This window comes from Tachypleus tridentatus, chromosome 7 (genome assembly GCF_004210375.1).
Source record: "Tachypleus tridentatus isolate NWPU-2018 chromosome 7, ASM421037v1, whole genome shotgun sequence".
NCBI classification, from domain to species: domain Eukaryota; kingdom Metazoa; phylum Arthropoda; class Merostomata; order Xiphosura; family Limulidae; genus Tachypleus; species Tachypleus tridentatus.
In genome coordinates this window covers 10,347,122-10,374,974 of record NC_134831.1, presented here as the reverse complement: position 1 = coordinate 10,374,974, position 27,853 = coordinate 10,347,122, and the positions used below count along the sequence as shown (strand labels likewise).

Sequence of the window (27,853 nt, the reverse complement as noted above, 5' to 3'; positions counted from 1 at the left end):
TCAGATTTATTTTAAATATATTCATCTCTTTAGACTATAACACAAACTTGTAAACTGTTTCTTATGATACAGAATCATTGTTGTTTTAAAGTTGATCATAAAGATACCATAAAAACTGACTAATCTATTGAGAATAATTGAATATAACAAAGGTATCATAATGATACCTTTGATTAATCAGCTTCTGATGTTCAGAAAATATATAAGTTCAAAAAATCGATGAACAAAAAATAATAAACCACATAATCTTGGCATATTTAAAAGGTAAACCTTTCTTTGTTGTAGGAAAACTGGAAATTACTAAATTAAGTGTGAAGAAAGGTGTAGTAACATTATAGTTATATAAAGAAGACTATCATGACACACCAGAATTGTTTTGATAAGATACTGAAATAATTTGACATATGAGACTAATTTTATTTGTGTTTTATGATTACAAATAAACTATGGAACAACAATTTTAGGTATAAAAGAGTATGAAAAGGTATTTAAAACATTTAACTTAAAAGGGAAATTATTATGGGCATTTATACAGCAAAATAATAATATGACATGAAAAGTGATTAAAATATAAATGTTAATAAAAGGTAAATAAAGGAATTCAAAACAAATAAATAAATATTTTTTATGGATAATAAGTACTAAGAAATATCAGGGTTACAAAAGTAACAAACTTGCACCGTAACTCAACAGCTAATTTTCCAAAATGTGGTTTTTCATAAAGACATGCAAACAGATTAGTAAAGGACAAGCAACAGTACCATCTCCTGTGATGGGAAAAGTTGAAGTTAGTCTTATTTGCTTCTTCCTAATCCTAACCATAAATAATCTTTGTTTTATCTTTCCTTGACCAACTGTATTCTTACAAGTTCTCATCTGTCTGATTCTTATATCTTCAATTTTAATAATTCTGAACTCCTTCTCCTTAATTCCCACAATTGGGATTTCTCCTGTTAGGTTTGTTGTGGCAGAACGTGGTCAGATTATTTAGTATTGGTTTCACATATTAGTTCTCAGTATATTTCTCTTTACTTGATTCTTCTCACCATACTTTACCTCTCATCTCTGGGCCAAAGCCTGAGGTGCTGCACCATGCTCCTTAGAATTTTTGTAGGTGATTATCATTCCCTGTTTTTTTTCTCCACAGTTTTTTGTGGTAGTCCTAATTAAATTTAATCAGAAACTAAAATCAATCCTTCATTTTGCCCTTAGTTTACACATTGTTGCAAACTGAAACCTCCACCACCATACCTTGCTTTAGTTCCAAATTTCCTGTTTAAGAATGTCTAATTTACAACTTTCCTTTGTTACCTGGTATATGATTCATTGAGGTTGTCAGTCATTACTAAATCCACTTGGGTCACACTTTTACGTACACAGGTGGATAATTCTGTATTTTTACCCGTAGTCTTTTACCCAAATTCTCCCTCTCTCTCTTCTCCTCCAACCACTTTCTTCTATCTACAGTATATCGAAGATGTGGTGTTCATTAATACTTCTGAATTTTTCCTTGCTCACACTCAATTTTTACTTGAGAGTGTTTCTTAAGCCCTTTCTCAATTTTGCTCAGCCTTTTTCCATCTGCCTGTGAGTGACTAGTCACCAAAATCTACACTTGTTCAACTTATAGTTCATGAGAGATAATTTGGTGATGGGGACCATGGCTTCACTAAAACCAACTAACTCTTTGATCACACACAGACATGTGCATCTTCTCCACTGAACCTTGCATGCACAGAATAATTACTGAAATGTTGCCTAAAATAGTTCATATGCTCCCTCCTCCAGCCCAGGATTTATATTGGTGGCTTGCCTCTCTGACAACACCATCAATGTGTCACTATCTTTATCTAAGATGGGTCTGTACCTAATCACTAATGCTTCATCTCATCATATGAATGTGTTCCAGCTTCTGGTAGTCTGTTGGGCATATGCATTGTTCTTACCCTTCCTCAGGGATTGTTTCTTTTGTGTTGCATTTCAGTAATTCAGTATTGTTTTTTCCTATATTACCTGCCAAGAGGGAACTCAGTCCAGGACCCTGTGCCTTGAAACCCTGGATCTTCTTTATTGTGCCAGTTCTCAGTGAGTTAATCTGATTCCATTTCCAGTATATGTTATGCTGAAAAATAAATAATTTTAACAAATGGTAATTTTTAATACATCATAAACACAAAAAATAAAAGTTATGGTTTGTTTTCTGTGTTTCAATGTCTTGTATAAATTCTTTGTTTTCTGCCATTGCAGCAGTTTCATCAAGGAAGGAAGAATGGATAAATTCTGTGTGTACATTACAACTGTGCTTTTGTTTTTAGTAATAGTACGCTTCTGTAGCAATATTATTTGTAGTGTTTTCAACTGTTATATATAATACATATAAAACTTTCTTTGACTTTGAGTAAGTGTGGAATAACTCTCTAGCAAACTGTCTTGTTTCCAGATTATAAGTTTGTTGAGAACTGATATCAGTTTAATGTCTGTGTAGCTAAAATTTTAGATTTTTGATGAAGGTGATTATTTCTTTGCTTTTGATAAAGAATTTCTCATCACAGTAGCAATAGATTTACTTCTGTCTAGATATTCTAAAAAGCAGTTCATCATTTTTCTTCTTAGTAGAAACCTCCATTCTGCTCACAAATAATTGGATGGCTATTAGAAGGTTCTCTAGCATTGCAGAATATAAGATATTGTTGTATTTGTTTTGTTGATTATTAGAAACTCATATCAAACTACTCATTATTTTACCCATCAACACTTTAACCAACATGTAACCAAGAAACTATATCTGCAATAAATTTAAATATAGGAAGTATATCTTCATAAAAATTTCCAAGCATTTAGTGAAAGTTATGACTCTTTTTATACATCTTACAGTTTTTACTTGTAATTAGCATAGCCTTTGGAATTTCCTAAAAGAGTGTCAAAAAGATTTTTAAGATTAAACCTCATATTTTGTTTGTTATTTTCTATAACCTAACTCTGTACAAGTGTGGTCCGTTTTACTTAAAATGACCAAAAAAAAAAAAAAAACAAAAGATAAATCTACCATTTTTCTCTTCTAGAATAACTGCAGATTGTTACATAAAATAAGTTATTTATCCTAAGTAGTCCCAGACTTGTAACAATTTAAATTTAGTCTTCATTCAGTTTTATTGTTTTAATATTCTTTGAACTACGTAAGTATGCACCTGTAAACACTTGGTAGACAAATAACTAAAGCTAGAATAAAATAAACAAACACTAAATTATGTAGCACTTGTGCATTTTACATGCATAGATTCCTGAGAAGTTGTTTCACTCATGTTTTCTTGTCTATTCTAATAATATTCTGAGTTTCACATTGTATTCACTTTTGTAACAATAAATAAGAAATATACTTATAAAAGCAAGACTTTTAGTACTTACTTGTGGATCTTGTACTTTATTGTAGTTAGTCTGGATAAAAGTTAACACGTGTTAATACTTTGCTGAATTAAATTAGGAACACAAAATAATAACATGCAAACATTGTATAATATCCTATTATTAATGTTATTTAAGTGGCTTTCTTACTGAGCTATAAGTGTATTAAAATACATCCCTTGGTCAAGGTGTACTCAGCAATGCAAATTTTTAGCCTGTAGCCAGAATAATTCAACAGCTGTAGTGAATATGAGATAGCCTGTTTGTAATTCAGTAAATTAAAATATACTTATTTTTTAAATATATTTAAAAAATGTCACAGAAAATTATGGATATTTTTAAAAGACAATATGTAGGAAGAGATGTAGAGCTAAGAAAACAACTCTATCATTGTTGACCCTTATTAAAGTTTTTGTTTAAAGTGATATTTATTATTCTTACTGATAGTCAGACATCAATCAAGGAAGAGTTTTTTGCCATCTACAACATGAATTTCTTCAGGTATGTGACAATTCCTTCTGTGTGCAGAAGAAAATGTATTCCATCACAGTTTGTAGTTCTAATACTTAACCACAGATACTTTTCAACCAACAACTTCAGCCAAGTAAGTATCTAATGGTTAGATTATTTACAAAATATCTGAGGAGGTCAAGATCCAACACCCATATAACTGTGGTGAGAATCAAAGCATTCTGATTTTACTAGTTGTCAGTCTCCTAGAGTTTTGCATCGATTTGTGTGGTCACAAAACTGGTGATCATGGAAGGGAAAGAGTTATTATGGGTAGAATGTTGTATTGTATGCTGTGTTGAATGTCTTATTATGTAACATGTTAACAGATAGTAAGTCGGTAAAACCACTTGCCACTGATTTGTCTGTCAAGGCATTATATAGACACTGTTTAACATATTGAGTAAGTGGTTGCCCCAGAAATCTTTGGGTACTTGTGCGAAGTTGGAAATCCAAATTGTAAAATTAAGGGTTTAACCTCAAATTTTTTTTGACACTGAAGGAAGAAAGATCAAGACAATCAAGTTTGCATCAGTCACCAGGTGAAAAAAAAACAGAAACAGTTAAGTGTGAACACCAGATAATAAGAATATACCAGATTTGTTATTTTTAAGAGCAATATTGATAGGTTTGTTAAATTTAAAAGAGAAAGTTCTGGTTGGCACTTTTAATGTATAGCATTGAATGCAAATCAAAAATTCATTGTACAGTTTAAGGAAAACAAAGGAGTGCAACTGACCCCTGTAACATTGATTGGACAAGAAATGGGCATTTTTTTTTTTTAAATATTTTTTTAACTTTTAACTGTTATAAATATAGACAGTGAAAAAAATACAACAAAACTAAAAAAAGTTTTTGTGTAATATTATATTTAAGATAATAACTTAAATCGCTATGATTTATGTGTGTGAACTTTGTATTTGTAAAATATTTACCATTATATGTTTATTTTGATACCTATGCTTGTTTCTGTATGACACATGTTCATGTATTGTTGGATATGTATTGTGCCAGCTCTGACTACTCTCTAAATTTGTAGAAGATTTTAGAGAGTAAGAGCCAACAGCATTCATTTTATGAAAATGTCAGTGTGTTTTTGAACATTGTTGAACACTGGAGATTCTCACTTGAAACTATTTAAACCAACATCCCATGAGATATATTATATTGTTGGTTGCTATGGTCAATATACGAGATACTTTGAAAGCTGTGATTGTGAATGATGTTTATTCATTGTAAAACTGCCAAATTTGACCAAGAACGTTTACTGAATTCAAACATTATGAACAGTTCAACTTCAGAGAATCAGGGTTCGAAATTTTTTATTTAAAGCCGGACATGTCCGTTAAAAAATCAAGTTTGACCAGCACTTTGCCATCTATCACCGGACATCGTGATTTAACACCTGATTTAACTCCCATGACGAAATAATTGAGTAAACGTAACCAGACTGAGAAAGATCGTTTGCTTGTGCTGTTCAGGACTGCCCTTTATATGGCTTTGAATGCCAAACTATTCAGCGATTTTCAAGAGCTTCTGTTGCTGCAGAAGCACAACTTTGGTATGAACTTAACAGAACATTATGCCAATGACAAACAAGCAGTTATCTTTACGAAATATATTGCATAACAATTAGGATTAATGTCAGATCTCATCTGCACACCTCATTATTCTTTGGTATTATGGCTGACGGCTCAACAGACACTGCCAACATTGAGCAGGAGATAGTCTATGTAAGATACTTGGACAGTGACTGTTTCCCAGTAACCCACTTCCTGTGTCCGCAGTCAGTTGAGAAGACCGATTCTTAACACTTGTTACAGGCATTTAGTTCAGGTAAAGGTTTCTTAATTACATGAGATGAGAATTTTCTGGATTTATCCTGAATTTCTAATTAAGAAAAATTAAAATTGACAATATATCATGTACATTTGTGTTTTAATTCAGGTTTACATAGTCATTCCGTTATTAATATACGTCAGCGAAAACTCAAGCATTTTTCAATTGATTTAAACCAAGAAGAACCATGTATTTACCACTGACAGAAATGGAGCTTAATCTAGCACAACTAGTGTAATAGATAATGGAGCAATTGAATTTTCCAAAGTACAAATTTACATTTTGTTATTTTTTTTTTACAGAAAGTAACTAATATTGGGTACTAATTTTTTGTACTTGCAGCATTGTCCCCATATATTGCAAGTTTCCCGACTGGCTTGAATCAATTGTATGTCTGACAGCTGATGGGGCAGCTGTCAACTTTGGCACAAATAAAGGACTTGTCAACAGACTGAAGGCGCAAAAGCCTTATTTGATAGGGATCCACTGTGTTAATCACAGATTGGAACTTGTAATTGAGAAGACCATCAAGGGCATCCCTTACTTTGATAGTATTCAAACCTTTTTAGAAAACCTATGGAAGTTTCATGACAATTTGTCACAGAACTGGGCTGGCCTCAAAGAAGCTGGTAAAGCCAACAAAAGGGGCAGGAACTGGTGGGTGGCCTACAAAGAGCACACTCTAGAGTCACTTCCTCATAACTGGCCAGCTTTAGCGGAGCATTTGTATCAAGTAAAGCTGCATGACAAAGGGGAACATGAACAGAAAGCTGCAGGATTATACAGTACTTTATACAAGCCTTAAATTCATCCTATACATGGGCATACTCTTGGCAGTTTTGTCTGTTTTGACATCTCTTAGTCTCAAAATGCAAGACAATTCTGCTGTTGTGAACATTGTTTCTGACAAACTCGGTGTTTGCAAAGAGAAGCTGGGCAATCTGAATCATGTTGAGAGATCCCAGAAAATTGTTAAAGAGCTCACAACATGTGAATAAACTTGCAAGTGGTTACTTAGAGGAAAGGTGATTGTTATTAGTGGTCAAACAAGGGCCAGAGGCTCAAAAAGTGCCATAAAAAGAGACAGTTGCTCAATCCGTGGCTGAAGAAACTGCCATCTTCATAGGTAAAATTGTCACATATTTGAATGAAAGATTTGAAGAATTTGATAAGGATTTTATTGGTGTCTTTCAAATTTTTGAACCAAGCAACTGGCCTAAAAGCAAGGAAGCATTGTCATCTTATGGCCATAATGAACTCCAGACACTATTGGACCACTTTGGTGCTTTGCTAGAAGCTAAGGGTTTAAACATTGCAGCTGATATTTGCCAAGCTGACTTACACGAGACACTGCTCAAAGCCACAAGATTTGCCAAATCAGATGAGTCCCTGTCTAGTAGTGCAAGTTGATTGTGGGCTCACATGTTAAGTCAAATTATTGTTGAGTACGGTAAACCTTTCCCTGGATCAACATTGTTGGCCTTGGTATGCCTCATGCAGGTGATTTCCGTGTCATCTTCTGAACCAGAACGTGGATTTTCCCAGATGGCAGTTATTAAGGATGACTGGCGGTCCAAACTAATAAATGATTCTCTTAATGAATTGATGACAATAAAATTAGCTAAGAATAAGACCTGTGATCTTGCAAGCACAGAATTACTGTGCAAGTCTGTAGAATCCTGGTGGAAGGACAGTAAAAAACCAGACGATTTGTGAGTCCACATGAAACTCACACACGTAGAGACAATAGAGATACTGAGTCTACATCAGCTGATGTCTTAGTGCTGGATGACTAGATATACAAGTTTGATTGATGTGTCATTTTTCATGGATACAAGGCTTGTTGCCACTTGCTTTGAAATAATGTTTCAGTGCCATAAATAAAATGATTCTGTTTTATATAATAATTGTCTGTGCTTGATTTCTTGTTTTTGGCAATGTCCGGTGACAATTTTGAGGTGTCTTGCTAAAATTTCAAATGTCCGGCAAGTTTCACTGCCCAGCAGGACACGTGTTCTGCTGAAAATTTAGAATATTTCTACCCCTGTGTTACTACTATTTGGTATTATTATTTGGTTTTATTTATTTATGTTACTATTATGTGGTTTTATTTATTTATGTTATTAATATTTGGCATTATTTATTTATAGTATTATTATTATTTGGTATTATTTATTTATAGTATTATTATTTGGTAATACTTATTTGTGTTACAATTATGTGGTATCATTTATTTATGATTTTTGTTTTTTTCTCTCTCTTAGATATCCAGGGCAACGAATAATTGTGGTATTAACGTGTTTTTCTTCCTATGGATGTTGTTAGTTCTTAACGAGATTATTAGTGTGCTCAATTCATAATCTGAACGACGCGGTTTCGAATTCCCAGCACACCAAGCATGATCTTTTTTAATCCGTGGGGTCGTTATAATGTGAGAGTCAATCTCACTATTCGTTGGTAATAGAGTAGCCCACGAGTTGGCGGTGGGTGGTGGTGACTTGGTGCCTTCCCTCTAGTCTTACACTGTTAAATTAGGGACGGCTAGCGCAGATAGCCCTCGTGTAGCTTTGCGCGAAATTCAACAATCAAACAAACAATAATTAAAGGACTTTCTGTAGTATACGAGTTATGTATCTTGGTAACCATCATGTTAAGGAATGGAAGTATGTTATCTTCTATTTCCATTATGTCGCTGAGGGCTGTCTATTCAGGGGTTTTTAGATTCTTGAATCTTGTATTTGGCAGGTGGCTTGTGAAGGCGGAATTCGTCTGTACTAGCAACAAGATGGTTGTTTTGTTTCGGAACAATCATATCTACATCAACAAAAAAAAAGGAAAAAAAAAAAAGACATTCCCTCCTTGGCAACTCTAGTAATGTTAACTTCCTATTGTGTGGAGTGTACAGATATTCTACTACTGTTTACCGAGCTAACTAAGAACAACTATTTTCTCGCTTTTGTGAATGGAGGCGAAGAATTTATAAAACTTGTTTTTTCTCCCTACGCGTGACCTGAATTCTTTCTTTCTTGGTATCAAGGACGTTCTAGACAATGGGTGTTCTACTGTTTTGACAGTTGTACAGTGACAACGAAGCTAGATGTGTTCAACTGCTATGGGACACGGAGTTTCTCTCTCGGAAAAACAAAACATATCTTTAGAAAGATGTATACTACATTATTGTATTTAAGGCAAAAACTTTGGTTTTGAGATCAGTTTAGTTAGTGTTGTCTGTGAATTCCTCTATAGATCTGAAACTTTCTAAAGGGCTAATTGTAGAAGAAACTCCATAATAATTTAGTTTCACTCAAGATATTAGAAGAATAAATTAGATTTCCAAATAAGTGTGATTTCTGCCACACAACATTGTTCATTATCCAGTGACCAACCTACACTATACACTACACAGTTTTTCATGTACATTAAGACGTAAAAAATTTATCATAACACTATGGTAACAAAATTTTTACTTTTTCTTGTTCTTGTGCAGAAAGTGTTATCTCCCAGTTGCTTATGTCTAAACGAAATGAAAAGACCTATTTTTCTCTTTAAAATTTGCTTTTGTGACATCTGTAATGAAATTTTCAAATTTATTCATTTTCTAGAACATTCCAGGTAGATTCAGTGCTAAGTAGCCGATAAAGAATTTTCTCAAACTTACAAGAACTTTCGAGAACTTTCTGGAATGTTGTAGAACTTACGATAATTTTCAAGAACCTTTCAGAAATTTAAGAACTTTCCATAGTAATATATATATATATATATATATACAGTCGCCATTCGCCAGTCACTACTTCAGTTTAGTTCTAGCTGCCTGAGTGAACACATAGACCTATCTGATTTTGTCAAAGATGGCTTCAAGAAGCTGCAAGCATTCTCTAGACATGTTCTGCTATGTATGTGGCAAATTTTTCAAGACAAGAGCGAAAAAGTACTCTATGACAGCATCTGTTAAAATGTGTGAAGTCCACAAGACATATTTCGGTATACCTGTCAGGGATCAAGACAAACCCTGGGTACTTCATTTTACCTGGGAGCACTGTAAAACAAACTCAAGAATGTAAGACGGATAATTTTTATTTGCTTGAATAGTAAAATTTTATATTATACAAATTTTAGACCTTTTAAAATTTAAATATATTTCAATTTTTAAATTTCCAACAGTATAGAAAATATCATATATAAAATATTTTGCGTGAACCTCTTACACATTAACTGTGGATGAAATAAATTTATTCTTCATAGTAATTTTATTTTGTTCTTTCGCAGGATGGTACAGAGGGGAAAAGAGAGCCATGAAGTTCGCTATTACATGAATTTGGCGTGAACCCGATGACCACTCAAGCAATTGCTATTTCTGCATGGTGGACCCTTCCGAACGTCTGGCTGACAAGAATGCATCTGTTATCATGTATCCAGACCTTCCATCATCCATTGCTCCAGTGCCACACTGCACTGAGCTCCCTGTACCCACTCTGCCAGAGAGAAATCAGCCATCCTCAGAAGAGAGCAACAAAACAGAAGAGGAGGTAGAGTTAAAGATCTAGATTACAATTTCAGAGGTGCAACTGGTGAGAGAAACCCATACTACCCCAACCAAAAAGGCCTCAATGACTTGATCAGAGATCTTGGTCTAACAAAGTCGAATGCCGAGCTCTTGACATTTGGGCTCAAGGTGTTGGATTTGTCAGATGAAAGTGTGCAAGTCACAAGTCAAAGGAAGCGTCACCGATATTTTTCAAGCTTCTTCACTCGTCAAGATGGGCTCTGCTTCTGCCACAATGCAATTGGAATTGCCGAACAGGTGGCGCTCCTTCATTGATAGCTCATTCGGAAGCTTCAAAGCTATGCTGCTTCATAACGGAAATAAGTATCCGTCTCGTCCCCTGCCTCATTTGGTGCACCTCAAAGAGGAATACAACAGCATCAAGACCTCCAGAAGGTGTTGTTTCTACCATTGCATTAAAATTGAGTCTTATGAAACTATTTGTCATAGTTCTTTATAAGGAGTCTGCAGCCTTCAAGTACCTTCGAGACTTCTTCACTGAGCTGTCTGAGGCAAAGGTCAAAGCTGGTGTCTTTGTTGGACCACAAATAAAGAAGATCCTGGAGTGGACAGAATTCCCCAAGAAGCTCAGTAGGAAGGAAAACAAGTTTGGGGCAGCTTTGTTGCTGTGGTTTGGGGCTTATTTGGCAATCAGAAGGCCAAAAAGTATGTGGAACTCATTGAGGCTCTGGTGAAGAACTATAACCAAACGAGCTGCAAAATATCTCTGAAAATCCATATCCTTGACGCTCATCTTGATAAATTCAAGGAGAACATGGGATCATACTTAGAGGAGCAAGCCAAAGTTTGAAGGGAATAACGGCCATTTTCTGTACTTTTACAAAATAAGCATTTAAGAAATAACACATACTATCCATGAATAAAATTTGTGTTACATAGTGTAATTTATACTCGAGTTTTGAGATTTAAAAAAAATCATTGCTTTCCATTTAAACAAAATTAATTAACTTTCAATATGACCTTGGCCTTTGACCAAAACTAATCAGTTGTTATTTGAAAGTATGACCTTGATCATTGACAAAGTCTAAACAGTTATTTCTTGAACTTTTGACATTGATATTTGACCAAAGCCAATCAGTTGTTATTTGAAGGTGGGTCTGATTTTCACCAAAGCTAATCAGTTGTTATATCAAGGTGTGACCTTGATATTTGACGTAATTTAACTGGTTATTACTTGAATGTGTGACCTTGATCATTGACAAAATCGAATCGGTAATTACTTGAAGGTGTGATATTCATATTTTAAAACAATGCTAATCAGTTGTTATTTAAAGGTTTGACCTTGATCATTGACAAAGTCTGATCAGTTATTTCTTAAACTTGTGACATTGATATTTGACCAAAGCCAATCAGTTGTTATTTGAAGGTGTGACATTGATTTTGACCAAAGATAATCAGTTGTTATTTGATTTTGCCAAAGCTAATCAGTAGTTATTTCAAGGTGTGACCTTGATTTTTGACCAAAACTAACTGGTTACTACTAGAAGGTGTGACCTTAACAATTGACAAAATCTAATCAATTATTACTTGAAGGTGTGATAATGATATTTTAAAACAATGCCAATCAGTTGTTATTTGAAAGTGTGACCTCGATATTTGACTAAACCTAACCGGTTATAACTGAAACGTGTTACCTTGATCATTGAAAATATCTAATTATTCATTACTTGAAGGTGTGACATTCATATTTTAGAAAAATGCTAATCAGTTGTTATTTAGAGGTGTGACCTTGATCATTGACAAAGTATAATCAGTTATTTCTTGAACTTGTGACATTGATATTTGACCAAAGCCAATCAGTTGTTATTTAAAGGTGTGACATTGATTTTGACCAAAGATAATCAGTTGTTATTTGATTTTTGCCAAAGCTTATCAGTAGTTATTTCAAGGTGTGACCTTGATTTTAGACCAAAACTAACTGGTTACTACTAGAAGGTGTGACCTTAATCATTGACAAAATCTAATCAATTATTATTTGAAGATGTCATAATGATATTTTAAAACAATGACAATCAGTTGTTATTTGAAAGTGTGACCTCGATATTTGACCAAAACTAACCGGTTATAACTGAAACGTGTTACCTTGATCATTGAAAATATCTAATTATTCATTACTTGAAGGTGTGACATTCATATTTTAGAACAATGCTAATCAGTTGTTATTTAAAGGTGTGACCTTGATCATTGACAAAGTCTAATCAGTTATTTCTTGAACTTGTGACATTGATTTTTGACCAAAGCTAATATGTTGTTATATCAAGGTGTGACCTTGATATTTGAAGAAAATTAACTGGTTATTACTTGAAGGTGTGACCTTGATCATTGACAAAATCTAATCAGCAATTACTTGAAGGTGTGACATTGATATTTGACCAAAGCTAATCACTTGTTATTTGAAGATGTGACTTTGATATTTGACCAAAATTAACCTGTTATTACTTGAAGGTGTTACCTTGATATCTGACCAAAGCTAATAAGTTATTTAAAGGTGTGACCTTGATATTTGACCAAAACTAACTGGTTATTACTTGAATGTGTTACCTTTATCATTGAAAATATCTAATCAGTTATTACTTGTAAGTGTAACATTGATATATTAAAACAATGCTAATTAGTTATTTGAAGGTGTATAGTTACCCCTATACAAGCAGGGGGCTAGAATGTACAAATAATAGTGTAGTTTTATACCCTGTAACACAGGGTAAAATGTATAAGTAATATTTTACTTTTATACACTCTATCATAGGGTAAAATGCATAAGTAATAGTGTAGTTTTATACACTGTATCAGAGGTAAAATGTAAAACTAATGTACTTTTATACATTTTATCACAGGGTAAAATGTAGAAATAATGTTCTAGTTATATACATTGTATTAAAGGATAAAACGTACAAGTAATATTGTACTTTTGTATACTGTTTCACAGGGTAGAATGTGGAAGTAATAGTCTAGTCAGAGGGTAGAATGTAGAAATAATAGTTTTATACACTGTATCAGAGGTTAGAATGTAGAAATAAAAGTCAGTTTTATACACTGTATCAGAGGGTAGAATGTCTAATAATGTTCTAGTTTTATACACTGTATCATAGGGTAAAATGTTTAAGTAATATTGTACTTTTATACACTCTATCATAGAGTAGAAGATAGAAGTAATAGTCTAGTTTTATACACTGTATCAGAGGGTAGAATGTAGAAATAAGAGTCAGTTTTTTACACTGAATCAGAGGGTAAAATGCATAAGTAATAGTATAGTTTTATACACTGTATCATAGGGTAGAATGTAGAAGCAACAGTCTAGTTTTATACACTGTATCACAGGGTAAAATGTAGAAATAATGTTCTAGTTTTATACACTGTATCAGAGGATAAAATGTACAAGTTATATTGTACTTTTATGTACTATTTCACAGGGTAGAATGTAGAAGTAATAGTCTAGTTTTATACATCGTATCAGAGGGTAGAATGTACAAAAATAATTGTTTTATACATTGTATCAGAAGGTATAATGTAGAAATAATAGTTTTATACTCTGTGTCAGAGGGTAAAATGTAGAAGTAACAGCCTAGTTTTATGCACTGTGTTAGAGGGTAGAATGTAGAGTGTGATTTTTTGTAGCAAAGCCACATCAGGCTATATGCTGAGCCCACGGAGGGGAATCAAACCCCTGATATTAGCATTGTATACTTACCGCTGTACTAGCAGAGGGCTAGAAAGTAGAAGTAATAGTGTAGTTTATACACTAGATCACAGGATAAAATGTGTAAATAATGTTCTAGTTCTACACAGTGTATCACAGGGTAGAATGTAGAAGTAATAGTCTAGTTTTATACAATGTATCAGAAGGTAAAATGTGTAAGTGGTATTGTAGTTTTATACACTGTATCAGAGGATAAAATGTAGAAATGATAGTTTTATACACTGTATCTGAGAGTAGAATGTAGAAATAAAAGTCAGTTTTATATACTGTATCAAAGGGAAGAACTTAGAAGTAATAGAGTAGTTTTATACACTAAATCAGAGGGTAAAACGCATAAATAATAATGTAGTTTTATACACTGTATCAGAGGGTAAAATACATAAGTAATATTGTAGTTTTATACACTGTATCAGAGGGTAGAATGTAGAAGTAACAGTCTAATTTTATACACTGTATCAGAGGGTAAAATGTAGAAGTAATAGTCTTGTTTTATACACTGTATCAGAGGGTAAATTGCATATTGTAGTTTTATACACTGTGTCAGAGGGTAGAATGTAGAAATAAGAGTCAGTTTTATACACTTTATCAGAGTGTAGAATGTAAAATAATAGTTTTATACACTGTGTCAGAGGGTAGAATGTAGACGTAATAGTCTAGTTTTATGCACTGTGTTAGAGGGTAGAATGTAGAGTGTGATTTCTTGTAGCAAAGCCACATCGGAGTGTCTGTTGAACCCCTGATTTTAGCATTGTAAATTTGTATACTTACCGCTGTACTAGCGGTAGACTAGAATGTACAAGTAATATTGTAGTTTATACCTTGTATCCGAGGGTACGATGTAGAAATAATAGTCTAGTTTTATACACTGTATCACAGGGTAGAATGTAGTAGTAATAGTCTAGTTTTACACACTGTATTAGAGGCCAAAATAAATAAATACAAATAGTTGACTATTTATTATTATTCTCTCAAGGATAATAATCATACACTATTACAATAATATCTAGGACACTAATAAGTAATCTACTACTACAATAGTTTATAGGACAGTAATTAATAATCCAATAACACAATAGTCTCTAAGATAATGATTAATAATATACTACTACAATAATATCTAGGACAATAATTAATAATCTACTAGTACAGTATTCTGTAGGGCAATAATTAATAATCTACTACTACAGTAGTCTGTAGACAATAATTAATAATGTACTACTACAGTAGTTTGTAGGACAATAATTAATAATCCACTACTACAGTAGTCTGTAGGACACTAACTAATAATACACTACCACAGTAGTCTGTAACACAATAATTAATAATCTACTACTACAGTAGTCTGTAGGACAATAATTAATAATCTACTGCTACAGTAGTCTGTAAACAATAATTAATAATCTACTACTACAGTAGTCTCTTGGACAAAAATTAATAATCCACTACCACAGTTGTCTCTAGGGCAATAATTAATAACCCACTACTACAATCGTTTGTAGGATAAAATTAATAATCCACTACTAGAGTCGTCTATAGGACACTACTTCGTAATCCACTAGTACAGTGTTCTCTAGGACAAAAATTAATAATCCACTACCACAGTTGTCTCTAGGGCAGTAATTAATAACCCACTACTACAATCGTCTGTAGGATAAAATTAATAATCCACTACTAGAGTCGTCTATAGGACACTACTTCGTAATCCACTAGTACAGTGTACTCTAGGACAATAATTAATAATCTACTATTACAGTAGTTTGTAGGACAGTAATTAATAATCTACTACTACAGTAGTCTGTAGAACAATAATTAATAATCTACTACTACAGTAGTCTCTAGGACAATAATTAATAATTCACTGTTATAGTAGTCTCTAGGATAATAATTAATAATCTACTAGTGTAATAATTTCCACGTGCAAATGTTTAACAAAAGAATTACCTTGGTAGAAAACCGTACCAGTTTACATAAAACATATAAGCTGTTCAGGTTTTACGTTGGAAATAACCGGTTATGCAAATCTTAAACAAACACATATTTTTTACTGGTAACCCGCCTTATTGTGTTCGGTTATTGAAACAGGATTTTACGTTAGTGTGTAGTCACATACTGTCCATTTGGAGTTTCATTTTGTTCAGTTTAAATGTTTCTTAACCGTGGTTTGAAACCATTCCAAAACCTTTTTACTCTTCATAGAAAGAAGGTATTTATTCCAGGCCCTAAATTTTCGTATATAATGCATAGTGGATCTTGTTTCCTGCTTTCTAAACGTCAAGTGTTACGGTGATGGCACCAGCAAAACTTAAAATAGACGCTGGTCGCCACTTCTTCACAAACTTTTATTTACATAGATTAGAGGTGTTCACGTGGTTCTTTATCAAAAAAAAAAAAAAGTAAAAGGGAGGGATTATCCTAACTGCTTGGAAATGGCGCAGTTCGTGATATTTTGGGATGGAGCGTCACCTATAAGCATGCGTTGGTCGACTCTGGCCTTGCGTGCTTTTCTCACTTGCCTTATTTGGACAGATCACTTTCCCTTTACTGTATGTAAGTTCCTGCATCGCGACGATTAACGAATGTGTTTATGCTTGAAAACTAAACACAGAATCCAGTTCTATAACTCACAGTCTGTATTCTCTTCGTGTTTCAAATTCGTATCTTATCAAACAAGTAAATTATGAAGTTCCGAGGGACAAATGCATTTCTTTTTGATCCCCTTGTTTCTATGATAACCATCTCACGTGCAGTAATTAGTGTTTCAAGGAAAGTTAAAAAGATAAACCTCGTATCTGTTTTGCAGTCGCAGTATGAACAACTTTTATTTAATAAATACACTTTTCAGGAAATATTTTATCACAATACTTAAATTGAACTTTTAATTATCCAGAGTGGACATGTGATATAACAGTTGATTTTCTGAAGTAACATAAAAACAAGCTGTTTGTTACCCAAGTAAAGTAGTTATGTATGAACAGTGTGTCATCCAACTACGAATTCACTAGTTAGTGCTTGGGTAATGTATTATCCCAGTAAGTTAACATATTTAACTGTTCTACTTGTCAAGCACGTAAGTCGTGTTGAATACTAGAAACTTAGACAATGTTTATTGTTTTTGGATTTTCTGTACGCATAAAACAGCTTCCTTCATGGTTTATCAAATGAAAACTCTATTTAGTTCAGTGAAATACAGTGTGAAGTAAGAATACAAAAATAAGTAATGTTTTCGAGAATAAAATGTTCCATCCAAGCGTTAGTAGATCAACATTTACACCTTGGCTTCTGAAAATGGGTAATGTTAAACCACCATTATTTGACAAACAGGTCTACACCAAATTGGTCAGCCAGAATCTGACGTAGTTTCAGAGAACAGCACAGAAAACATTTGACAAGGAAGCTTAAAGTGTAGCTTTTGTTAGCTGTGTCAGTGATTGCGAAATGTTCTACTGGCTTTAAAACATTATCTGTTTTAACTAAGATATTTAAAGTTTGATGTAACCAAAATGTTAACTGTTATTAATTGTGAAAGTAATGATAAAAACAATTAAATTAGTGCAACAGAACATTGTTTGTTTAATGTCGGTCAAAGCTACAGGAGGGCTGTTTGTGTTAGCCATTTCTAATACTGAAATGTTAGACTAGAAAGAAAAAGGTACCAACCAGAGCTGTCGTGTTAACCGTTTTTAATATTGAGCTGTTAGTCTCAAAAGAAAAAGGTAGCCAACCAGAGCTGTCGTGTTAACCGTTTTTTATATTGAGCTGTTACTCTCAAAAGAAAAAGGTAGTCAACCAGAGCTGTCGTGTTAATCGTTTCTAATACTGAACTGTTAGTCTCAAAAGAAAAAGGTAGCCAACCAGAGCTGTCGTGTTAACCATTTGTTATACTGAACTCTTAGACTAGAAAGAAAGAAATAGCTAACTAGAGCTGTCTGTTTTAGTCACCATCAATATTTGGTCTACTCTTGTTGGACCAGAAAGTGGGATTTGACTGTTACTTATATTACGCACTTATGACACCACAGTGTAAAAGCGCATATTTTCTTACGGTAATAAGAAATGAAGCACTAAGTCGAGTACAGTACCCAGCCTATTACAAAATAAACTATATTCACCATTCTTATTTTATACCGACATCTGAATCTTTAGTTGTGTTTTACTAGGCTTAACTTTCAAAACATGGCCATGTTTACCAGACTTAAGCTTCTGTAAAGACATTTAAAACTCAGATTAGATTTACTATACTCAAACTGATATCATAGTATTTAATTAATATTTTAAAATGCGATAGATAATTTCGATGTTTGAGGGAACACTAACAGACAGATGATATTTCTGAGTGTTCAGAGATTAAAGGAGGATCCTTCTTCCGAAAATACTTCTCTTTGTTTTCAATAAATTATTTTTCTAAATTTTCATTGGAAACTGTAAATCCTTTGGCTTGAAAGATGAACAGCAGACACATAAGATACTAGAGCATAAGTAACGTATATGTAAACATGAAATTAGAAAGGACTGAAAAAGTTATATCAAGATGACTTTACATGAATCAGCAAGTCAGCACGGTGAAAAGAAATGTATCAGAACTAAATTTTAGTATTATTTGACATTTCGTAGATACTGTGAGTGTATCTAGCAACACAAAACGTCCGTAAACATAGCTTGTATAGACACGATCAGACAGGGGATTTAGAATTTCTATATTCATTGTACTTAAGAGCTTTGTAAACAATGAGAGGGCAATATTTAATACTGAATTTAAAGTGGAAAAGCCGATAAATGAAGATGCTCTAAAACTGGAACTTGAACCCTGAACCTCTGGCTAAAAAGAGCCAATACTAGTTTGTACTCTTGGATGGCTCAGTTAGCCAGAAGTCCTAGTTACAGAGTCTCTTGTTAGTTACATTTTTAAAATTAAATTATAATGTAAAGGAGTGAGGGTAAACATTGTACCTCAAAGACACTGAGATCAATTGTTTTTTCTTATAAACTATCTGGTGTGTCTGCCACGGGAAAACGAGTTTTGGATTTTAATGTTGTAAGTCCGTAGGCTATTCACAGCAGCTTCTGGTAAACAAGTGAGAAAATTGTCACGAAAGTTTCTCACAGGGATTTACGATCACGCTAGGGACAATGCAGGGATCAGGGGAGCGTATGAAAAATGTGCTTACTATCACATAAATATTTTGGACTCTTTGTACCATACATAAATATCAACTCTGTACGGCAACTACGTTATTAAGGTAAGAGGTCACCAAAATAAGGCTTCCATTCACTCTGTGCACCAAAATAAGCCTTCCACTCACCATATGCACCAAGATAAGGCTATCATTCACCCTATACACCCTTTTTCTTTCAACCATCTATATCTCAAGCAGCTGGAGGTATGTTTGCTATTAAATACGAAAACATATCAGTCAAACCACCGAATGCGACATCCATGAATTTCTGTGCTATCAGAATTTTTAAAATGGATACTGGGGAAACGTTGTCCTAGTATATTAGATGGATTAAGAAAAACGTGCAGAGTTGAGTGTCATGCTTGGAAATGACTTACACGGTAGCCTTTTGTAGTGGAAAGTGTGGTTGTCAAGATGCACGACAGTGAGATAAAAGATGACCTGACATTGAAACATGGATTGCAACAAGAAGTCAAACATAGTTTGATTTTAATACAACGTGCTCAACCTCTGTTCAAACTTTGTTTTGTAAAATTTGTAGAGCATCGTTGGAATAGTGCGTTTTTAAAATCGAATAGCGTCACAAGATTTTGATAGTTTGTTACTGGTACTGTCTGTTAAACGACCGACTGGAAAACAAAACAAACCAGAAATTCCTGGAAATTCTTATTCTATATTTAACAAAAATTTCTGTTACTTCTAAAATGAACTTGTTCCTTATGATCTTGTAGAATAAGAAACTGTTTTGAATTAACAGCAGTGTGGGATGATCATACAACAACTACTAACTTGTTATAGTTTCCTAAGGAACCCACAAAAACTAGGACAAAAATATCTCAAACTCTGATGCAGACTCATCAGAGAAAAATGTTGTTTTTTTTTCAATAGAACTAAAATAGCCTTCTACTGTCACTGTTCCAGGATGCGTTAGTGTTAACAGCCAGGCGAGACACATATTCAGTCATTAAGATCGTATCCTACACCATGCTACAAATGTAAAAGGAATCAAGATGTATATCATTTATTTCGACTCGAACCTACTTATAGACAGTAAATCAGATGGATGCATCACTCGACTTAATTGGTTTGATAACACTTTATACACGACTTGACCGGGAAGTATCACGTGAGAAAATACTTATAAACTTCTGACAACAACAAAAAAGAAAAAGAGTAAAATCTTCTCAGAATACAGAAACTTATTTATTTTAAGAGCTGATATACAAACCATACTTTTAACAGAGCTAAATATAATACAGACCTTTGAGACCCGGCATGGCCAAGCGTGTTAAGGCGTGCGACTCGTAATCCGAGGGTCGCGGGTTCGCATCCCCGTCGCGCTAAACATGCTCGCCCTTTCAGCCGTGGGGGCATTATAATGTGACGGTCAATCCCACTATTCGTTTGTAAAAGAGTAGCCCAAGTCTTACACTGCTAAATTAGGGACGGCTAGCACAGATAGCCCTCGAGTAGCTTTGTGCGAAATTCAAAAAACAAACAGACCTTTGATTTTCTGTACTGTAGTTAGGAAAAACGAAAATTAGCATAGCTAAATCAATAATTACAACTAGGAAAATATTAAAAGAAAGTAGATACACGCGAAACTAAAAACTCTTTGTCTTTATCTTTATGGTATTGTCCAGATAATACATAAACAACACATGATTGAAAGGAAAACTAAAGCTGTGGATAAAACATTTTTTAATACTTTAGATACACTAGAATGTTACAAAACATTGACAGTAAAAGTTATACCTGTTGATCAAATGAAATGTTTACAAATTAATAACGGGATAGCAACTAACAACTACATGACAACAATATCTAGTTCTACTATATTACAATATAAAGTATTATGTCTACTGTTCTACTACATCACTGTATAAAATATTATTTCCACTGTTCTACTACATCACTGTATAAAGTATTATATCCACTTTTCTACTACATCACTGTATAAAGTATTATGTCCACTGTTTTACTACATCACTGTATAAAGTATTATGCCCACTGTTCTACTACATCACTGTATAAAGTATTATGTCCACTGTTCTACTACATCACTGTATAAAGTATTATGCCCACTGTTCTACTACATTACTGTGTAAAGTATTATTTCCACTGTTCTACTACATCACTGTATAAAATATTATTTCCACTGTTCTACTACATCACTGTATAAAGTATTATGCCCACTGTTCTACTACATCACTGTATAAAGTATTATGTCCACTGTTCTACTACATCACTGTATAAAGTATTATGTCCATTGTTAATATAATATTATTTTCTGTGAAAGAAATTCAAATTTCAACAAGACCTACTTTAAAAGTGACGACATTTCTAAAAATCAGTTTGGCCTTTTTTTTTTTTTGTCTATTTATTTTTGAGAGAAAGTGAAAAATAGAGCCAACTGGAAAACTTCCACAGTGATGTTAATTTGAGAATGTGAATGAATTTCAAGAATACGAAAAGACATATGGACTCGAAAAACAAGTTTGTTTGTTTTTTTAAACTCAGTAAAACAAAATTTTAGAGCAAGCTATTACCGTTGATATGTACTTCCTAGTAGTGATACATTACAAGGTAGTGTATCTTGTTTTATTTGTTTTTCATGTGATATCCCAGCCAAAAAAACCAACAAAAACTTTCCAAACATTTCTAACTTTTGTTCAAGAATTAAAAGCAATGTACTCTTACTGTGAAGTACACATAATTACCACAGAATACCATACATGAATAAATACCACATCACTCTAATTACACTGTACTAAACCTCTCTACCATTATTATACAATACTAAATCTCTCTACGATTATCTTACTATATTAAATCTCTTTACCATTATCATAGTGTATTAAATCTCTCTACCATTATCATAGTGTACTAAATCTCTCTACGATTATCTTACTATACTAAATTTTTCTACCATTATCTTACTATACCAAGTCTTTCTACATTCGTCGTTGCATTAAAAACTTTCTTCTTTTATCATAGCATATTACGCCTCTCTACACTGTGCAACATTTTCTCATTCATTAGATTAATAAAATGTTACGTTTAATATAAAACTTACAAACTGCAACATATAAATTCCAACCTCTCTTTTCACTGAAGCATTTAATTTTTTCCTCTAAATGGTGAGACTTACACTTACAAAGTGGGTATAAAAACAATCTTTTAATTTATTCGATATCTTCAGCTATTCATTTGAGGGGCCCGGCATGGCCAGGTTGGTTAAGGCGTTCGACTCGTAATCCGAGGATCGCGGGTTCGAATCCCGGACGCACCAAACATGCTCGGTCTTTCAGCCGTGGGGGCGTTATAATGTGACGGTCAATACCACTATTCGTTGGTAAAAGAGTAGCCCAAGAGTTGGCGGTGGGTGGTGATGACTAGCTGCCTTCCCTCTAGTCTTACACTGCTAAATTAGTAGCTTTGCGCGAAATTCAAAACAAACAAACAATTCTTTTGAGTCATAGAATTAATTTACTCTTCTTACTTCTGAGTGTGGTTCACTATTTGTTTGACACTTCTAACCCTTCATGACTGATACTTCCTAATATTCAATGCAGTGGCAACAACCATTACGATTAGATTTGCTTGTTTCTTAATTCGGAGATGCTACACCAGAGTGTAGCAATGTTTGTTTTACGTTGTGCATGGTATTGGTGCTTTATTCACGTACCTGACCGCGTCACCTTGCGCATTTCTTCTTGTTTCAAAGGAACTTAACAGAAATCTTGGGTGCTTTATAGAACTGCTATTTATAGCACACAACCTGCTCTTTATTCTGCATATAATCTGCAAATAAATAATAATTAACTTACAGGATGTGAAAACATAAATATAAGTAATAAACTGATATTATTTGATGAAATTTTAAAAATGCAACGTGCACAAAATCTTGGGTGCTTTATAGAACTGCTATTTATAGCACACAACCTGCTCTTTATTCTGCATATAATCTGCAAATAAATAATAATTAACTTACAGGATGTGAAAACATAAATATAAGTAATAAACTGATATTATTTGATGAAATTTTAAAAATGCAACGTGCACAAAACCTGGGTAAACCATGTTGATTTTATTACATTAATATGTTTAATGGTCTACTCTATGTATGTGTTTATTTTTGGAAACTGTTCTGCTACCGTACTGGGTTGATATCTGGACGAATCCATATACGAATAGTTTGGCGAGGGAAAGAGGCTGTTCATTATTTTTTTAGCATAACCCGAATTGCTGAATCAAAAATGGATCTAGAATATTTTGTGGCTCCGCCCTTTACGGTACAGAGCTTGTGACTTTGAAGAATTCTGATTGAACCGTAGTGTTAGCTGGTCAAAGTTTTCGCCCAATCAGAGACAGGTTTGTGTTTCACCCCTAATTGTAGTATCAGTTTGCATTAGTTTAAAAGGAAAGCGTTCCATTTTACTTCACAGACCAGCTTTCGAACGTAAGTGTTGGTTTTTCTTACCACTTTGGATGATACTGATGTTGTAGGGCTCGAACTGTGCTGCACCTTTGTGTAACTGGTCAACTGAAGACAGGATTGAGGGTTTTGTTGTTGTTTTTTTGTTACTTTTTTATCCATTTTTTGAACCAGTCATAAAATTTTGTATTTGTACAGCCCAGTTATTTTTCTCAACCTTTCCTCAAATACCTACAGAAATTCCTTGTACCCTACCATTGCACAATCTTATGTACGATTTGATGAAATGTTTGACCTATGTTATCCAACAATCAATATGCCTCAATTATCCAAATAAACCTACCTTTTCACAACAGTATTCTGTACGATTTGATGAAATGTTTGACCTATGTTATCCAACAGTCAATATGCCTCAATTATCCAAATAAACCTACCTTTTTACAACAGTATTCTGTACGATCTAATGAAAATTTTTACCTATGTTTACCAACAATCAAAATGTCCCGGTTATAAAAATAAACCTGCCTTTTCACAACAGTATTCTGTACGATTTTATGAAATGTTTTACCTATGTTATCCAACAATCAATATGCCTAAATTACCCAAGTAAACCTACCTTTTCACAATAGTATTCTGTACGATTTTATGAAATGTTTTACCTATGTTATCCAACAATCAATATGCCTCAATTATCCAAGTAAACCTACCTTTTCACAATAGTATTCTGTACGATTTAATGAAAATTTTTACCTATGTTACCCAACAATCAAAATGTCCTGGTTTTCCAAATAAACCTGCCTTTTCACAAGAGTATTCTGTATGATTTGATGAAACGTTTGACCTATGTTATCCAACAATCAATATGCCTTATTTGTCCAAATAAACCTACCTTTTCACGACAGTATTCTGTACGATTTGACTAAATGTTTGATCTATGTTATTCAACATTAAACCTACCTTTTTTGCATGTGAAATTTAAGGATTTTTTACTCCATTTTAACTCGTCAGATAGGAACGTAAAATAATTTAAGTTGTGAATAACATAATGGCGTTGCGCCTATCTTATTACTTGATATTATACAGCATATCATGTGTCTTACGATTACATTACAGATTTAATGTGTTTCCACCACAAGACTGTTCTGCGTCAGAAATGTTGAAAATATTGTCTGTGATGTAAAAAGTCCTCTAGTGGAAGGAAAATACATCTGTAATATAATAATTAAGCATCTGGTCTGATGTATAATATCGAATAATTAACTAAGCTCAATGCCATAATCTTTTTCAAAAGCCTAAATTAACTTATATGACTGTAGTAAGTTAGAAAGGACTTCAAAACCTCGTAAATACGAAAAACACGTTACCATGAAAAGAGGCCTGATTTGGTTCGCTCACCCAATCTATGCTGATAAGTGAAACTGTGATCTACAATAGAGGACATGCCAATCAAAGAATATGTTGGATTTCTGCGTTACAGATTATGTTTTTAATTTTGACTCTGGTGTAAAGAAAAAAAATTAATATAATCTCCTGGATAATTTGATGAAATTTTTACCTATATTACCAATAATTAAAAAGCCTTAACTGGACATGTTGGTGTAACTTTATTTATACTTTCCAGTTGCATAGTTTAACTACCAAGTTTACCAACCACTAGTTTTGTCATAACTTTCTACTTACCTCTTTCTCTAAACTCCAGAACATCAACTAAATATTTAGTTAGATCAAGCATGCAGCAAGTGTGGTGAAAGAAATCTTAAATATCCAAACCTTTCCTTTTACACCATGTACTAGGTTTGTGTATTTAAGACAAATTGCTTCTTGGAACAGTTTCAAGTTACTACGTAAGTAGCGAGCGATTTATTAATTCATGTAAAAGAAATATTATTAAGACTTAGCAGTCATCTTATTAAAAGTGCCATCATTCCATTTTTACCTTCTTCTTTACATTTGCCCACTTTTCTGTTTCTTAAGGCATTATTATTTATGTGAAAACAATTTTAATATAGCAGCTAACAATGCTCCAATAACCATGAGAAAAGTACAAATTCATAATTAAAGTAGAAAAGGTCTAGCTATTAATATATTTATCTAATGTTATTTAAATAGTTTCGAATCTTTGATAGATTGTTTAGGCAGAGTATTCAAGATGAGTACAATAAAATGGATAACAACTGCCTGTTGTAGAAAGAAAAAATATAATCGTAGAGGAGAGCGTTTCGAAAGTCTTTCGTCTTAAGGAAGACTTTCGAAACGTTGTCCTCTACAATTGTGTTTTTTTTTCTACAATAGGCAGCTGCTATCCATTTCATTGTAACTAAAAGTTTGATAACTGTTTCACAGTTGAATCCTAAATATATTACAAATCACTTCCGATAACGAGTATTGTATACAAGCCCAAAGTTAATCTTAAATTCGAAAGCTAAAACAAAATTTTATTCCTTTTGAGAACATTACCTTAATGAAACAAGGTTTAAGATTGGGTTATATAACACACACAATGATGCTACTTATAACAAGGACAGTGGAAAAAAACAAGAAAAGTTCAATTTTAGAAAAGTAACTTTAGTATCTAAGATAACTTACAGCTGAACTTGTAAGTCAAATAAAATGAGATTTAGAAAAAAAAAAAAAGTAAAACGTTGATGTACTACAAACGATATAAAAATAAATTAAAAGATGTTTAAAGACAAGTAAAAAAAGAACAACAATATAATATGCAATATACATATTACCAAATATGACTTTTGCTACAGGAAACACGGAACCATGACTCTATTACTTTTTTAGGTTGTCATAACAACTGAAGTTATGGAAAAATTTGAACGTTGTAGACTATTTACAAGTCAGCGATTATACAATGTTTTTGAGTGAACATAAACGATGTCTGTTGTACTGTTAACTTTCAACTGTCTATCTTTAACGTTAGGCATAAATTGTTCAAGAAGATGGAAAACTCGCTATTTTCTTGGATTTGATTTATAAATAAAATACATACGTATAAATAATATATAATAGCTTTTAACTGAATATTGTTGTTTATAACTTCTTTGTGTTTTAACAAACTAAAACAAAACACCTCGTTTTTTCTCATTTAGGGGAGCTCCTGGACTGTTCTACTCCTGTGTGTGTTCCAGAGGTCTTTAAGACTAGCTAGGCCTTTTCCGTGTTCTTCCAGAGAAATCTAACAATGGCGAATCCACAAGACGATCCTGATCCATCCGAGTATCTGTTTGTCTCTCTCGAACAGAAACGCAAAGACCAAACCATGCCTTATGATGGCAAGAAAATGGTCTGGGTTCCTGACGAGAAAGACGGTTTCATTCTCGGCAACATTCAAAGTACGAAAGGAGAACAAGTGACTGTTGATTGTCCGGGTGGTGATGTAAGTGTATATTATCATGTATTTGTTACTGACTTGGAGACCTTATGGAAACTTTGGGCATAATTAGTAAACTATTAATACAATTATAGTAAGATTTAAAGTTTCGACCGGATTTATTTTCAAGTAGCAATGTATTAGTTTTTTACGACTGTAGACATTAAATGTGTGTGTGTTTTCTTATAGCAAAGCCACGTCGGCCTATTTGGTGAGCCCACCGAGGGGAATCGAACCCCTGATTTTAGTGTTGTAAATCCATAAACTTACCGCTGTACTAGCTGGGGACAGATATGAAATACATTGAATATTTTAACAAATTTATTCCTTTCTAATAAAACAGTTATTACATAGTCTTGGAAACTTCCATACAAAGTATAGACTACTAAATTCATTTTTACCTTTTATTGTTATATCAGGTTATTTTGTTGTGGTAGTTGTAACTATGAAAGTTAAAATAATTTTCCCAACATAAGAGTAAGTGTTGTCATCTATCACGAATAATGAAATATCGACAAATTGAATACTATTAATATAATGAATGAAACGCACTATTACTTATTTATCTTAAACTTAACCCTAATTCGCCTGACCGAAACGCGTTAACTAACTTTATGTTTTAGTTAGTAAATCACAACCTTTCGTTGTATCTCGTTGCAGCGTGTCGTAAAGAAAGATCAACTACAACAAGTCAACCCTCCAAAGTTCGAAAAGGCCGAAGACATGTCCAACTTGACTTATTTAAATGACGCCAGTGTTCTGTATAACTTGAAACAGCGATATTACGCTAAGTTGATTTATGTTAGTAAGAATACATATCTAGTTACGTGTTAAGTCGTAGAATTTTAAA

At 33.3% G+C, this 27,853-nt stretch overlaps 1 protein-coding gene and 2 long non-coding RNA genes across 11 annotated transcripts in view; 2 read left to right on the top strand and 1 right to left on the bottom strand.

Annotated features, from left to right (window-relative positions):
* Nucleotides 1-598: 598 nt before the first annotated feature.
* Nucleotides 599-16,077, bottom strand: LOC143257906 (uncharacterized). The gene is made up of 2 exons (XR_013032014.1): nt 15,954-16,077; nt 599-2,122 (listed from the first exon to the last, which is right to left on the bottom strand). It is a non-coding gene; the product is annotated as an uncharacterized LOC143257906 (long non-coding RNA).
* On the top strand, nt 7,859-11,198 carry LOC143257905 (uncharacterized). Its single transcript, XR_013032013.1, has 2 exons — nt 7,859-9,808; nt 10,018-11,198. It is a non-coding gene; the product is annotated as an uncharacterized LOC143257905 (long non-coding RNA).
* Nucleotides 16,078-23,375: 7,298 nt separating the features above from the next.
* Nucleotides 23,376-27,853, top strand: part of LOC143257902 (myosin heavy chain, muscle-like) — a 48,916-nt gene continuing 44,438 nt past the window's right edge. For 2 of the 9 annotated variants that reach the window (XM_076516941.1, XM_076516937.1), the window contains exons 1-3: nt 23,376-23,560; nt 26,723-27,009; nt 27,664-27,804. In XM_076516941.1, the coding sequence (XP_076373056.1) occupies nt 26,815-27,009; nt 27,664-27,804 (336 nt within the window). In that variant the 5' untranslated portion in view covers nt 23,376-23,560; nt 26,723-26,814. Of the gene's footprint in view, nt 23,759-25,418; nt 25,469-26,722; nt 27,010-27,663; nt 27,805-27,853 lie in introns of all 9 variants that reach the window. The other 7 variants (XM_076516939.1, XM_076516933.1, XM_076516940.1 and 4 more) reach the window with 4 other exon arrangements.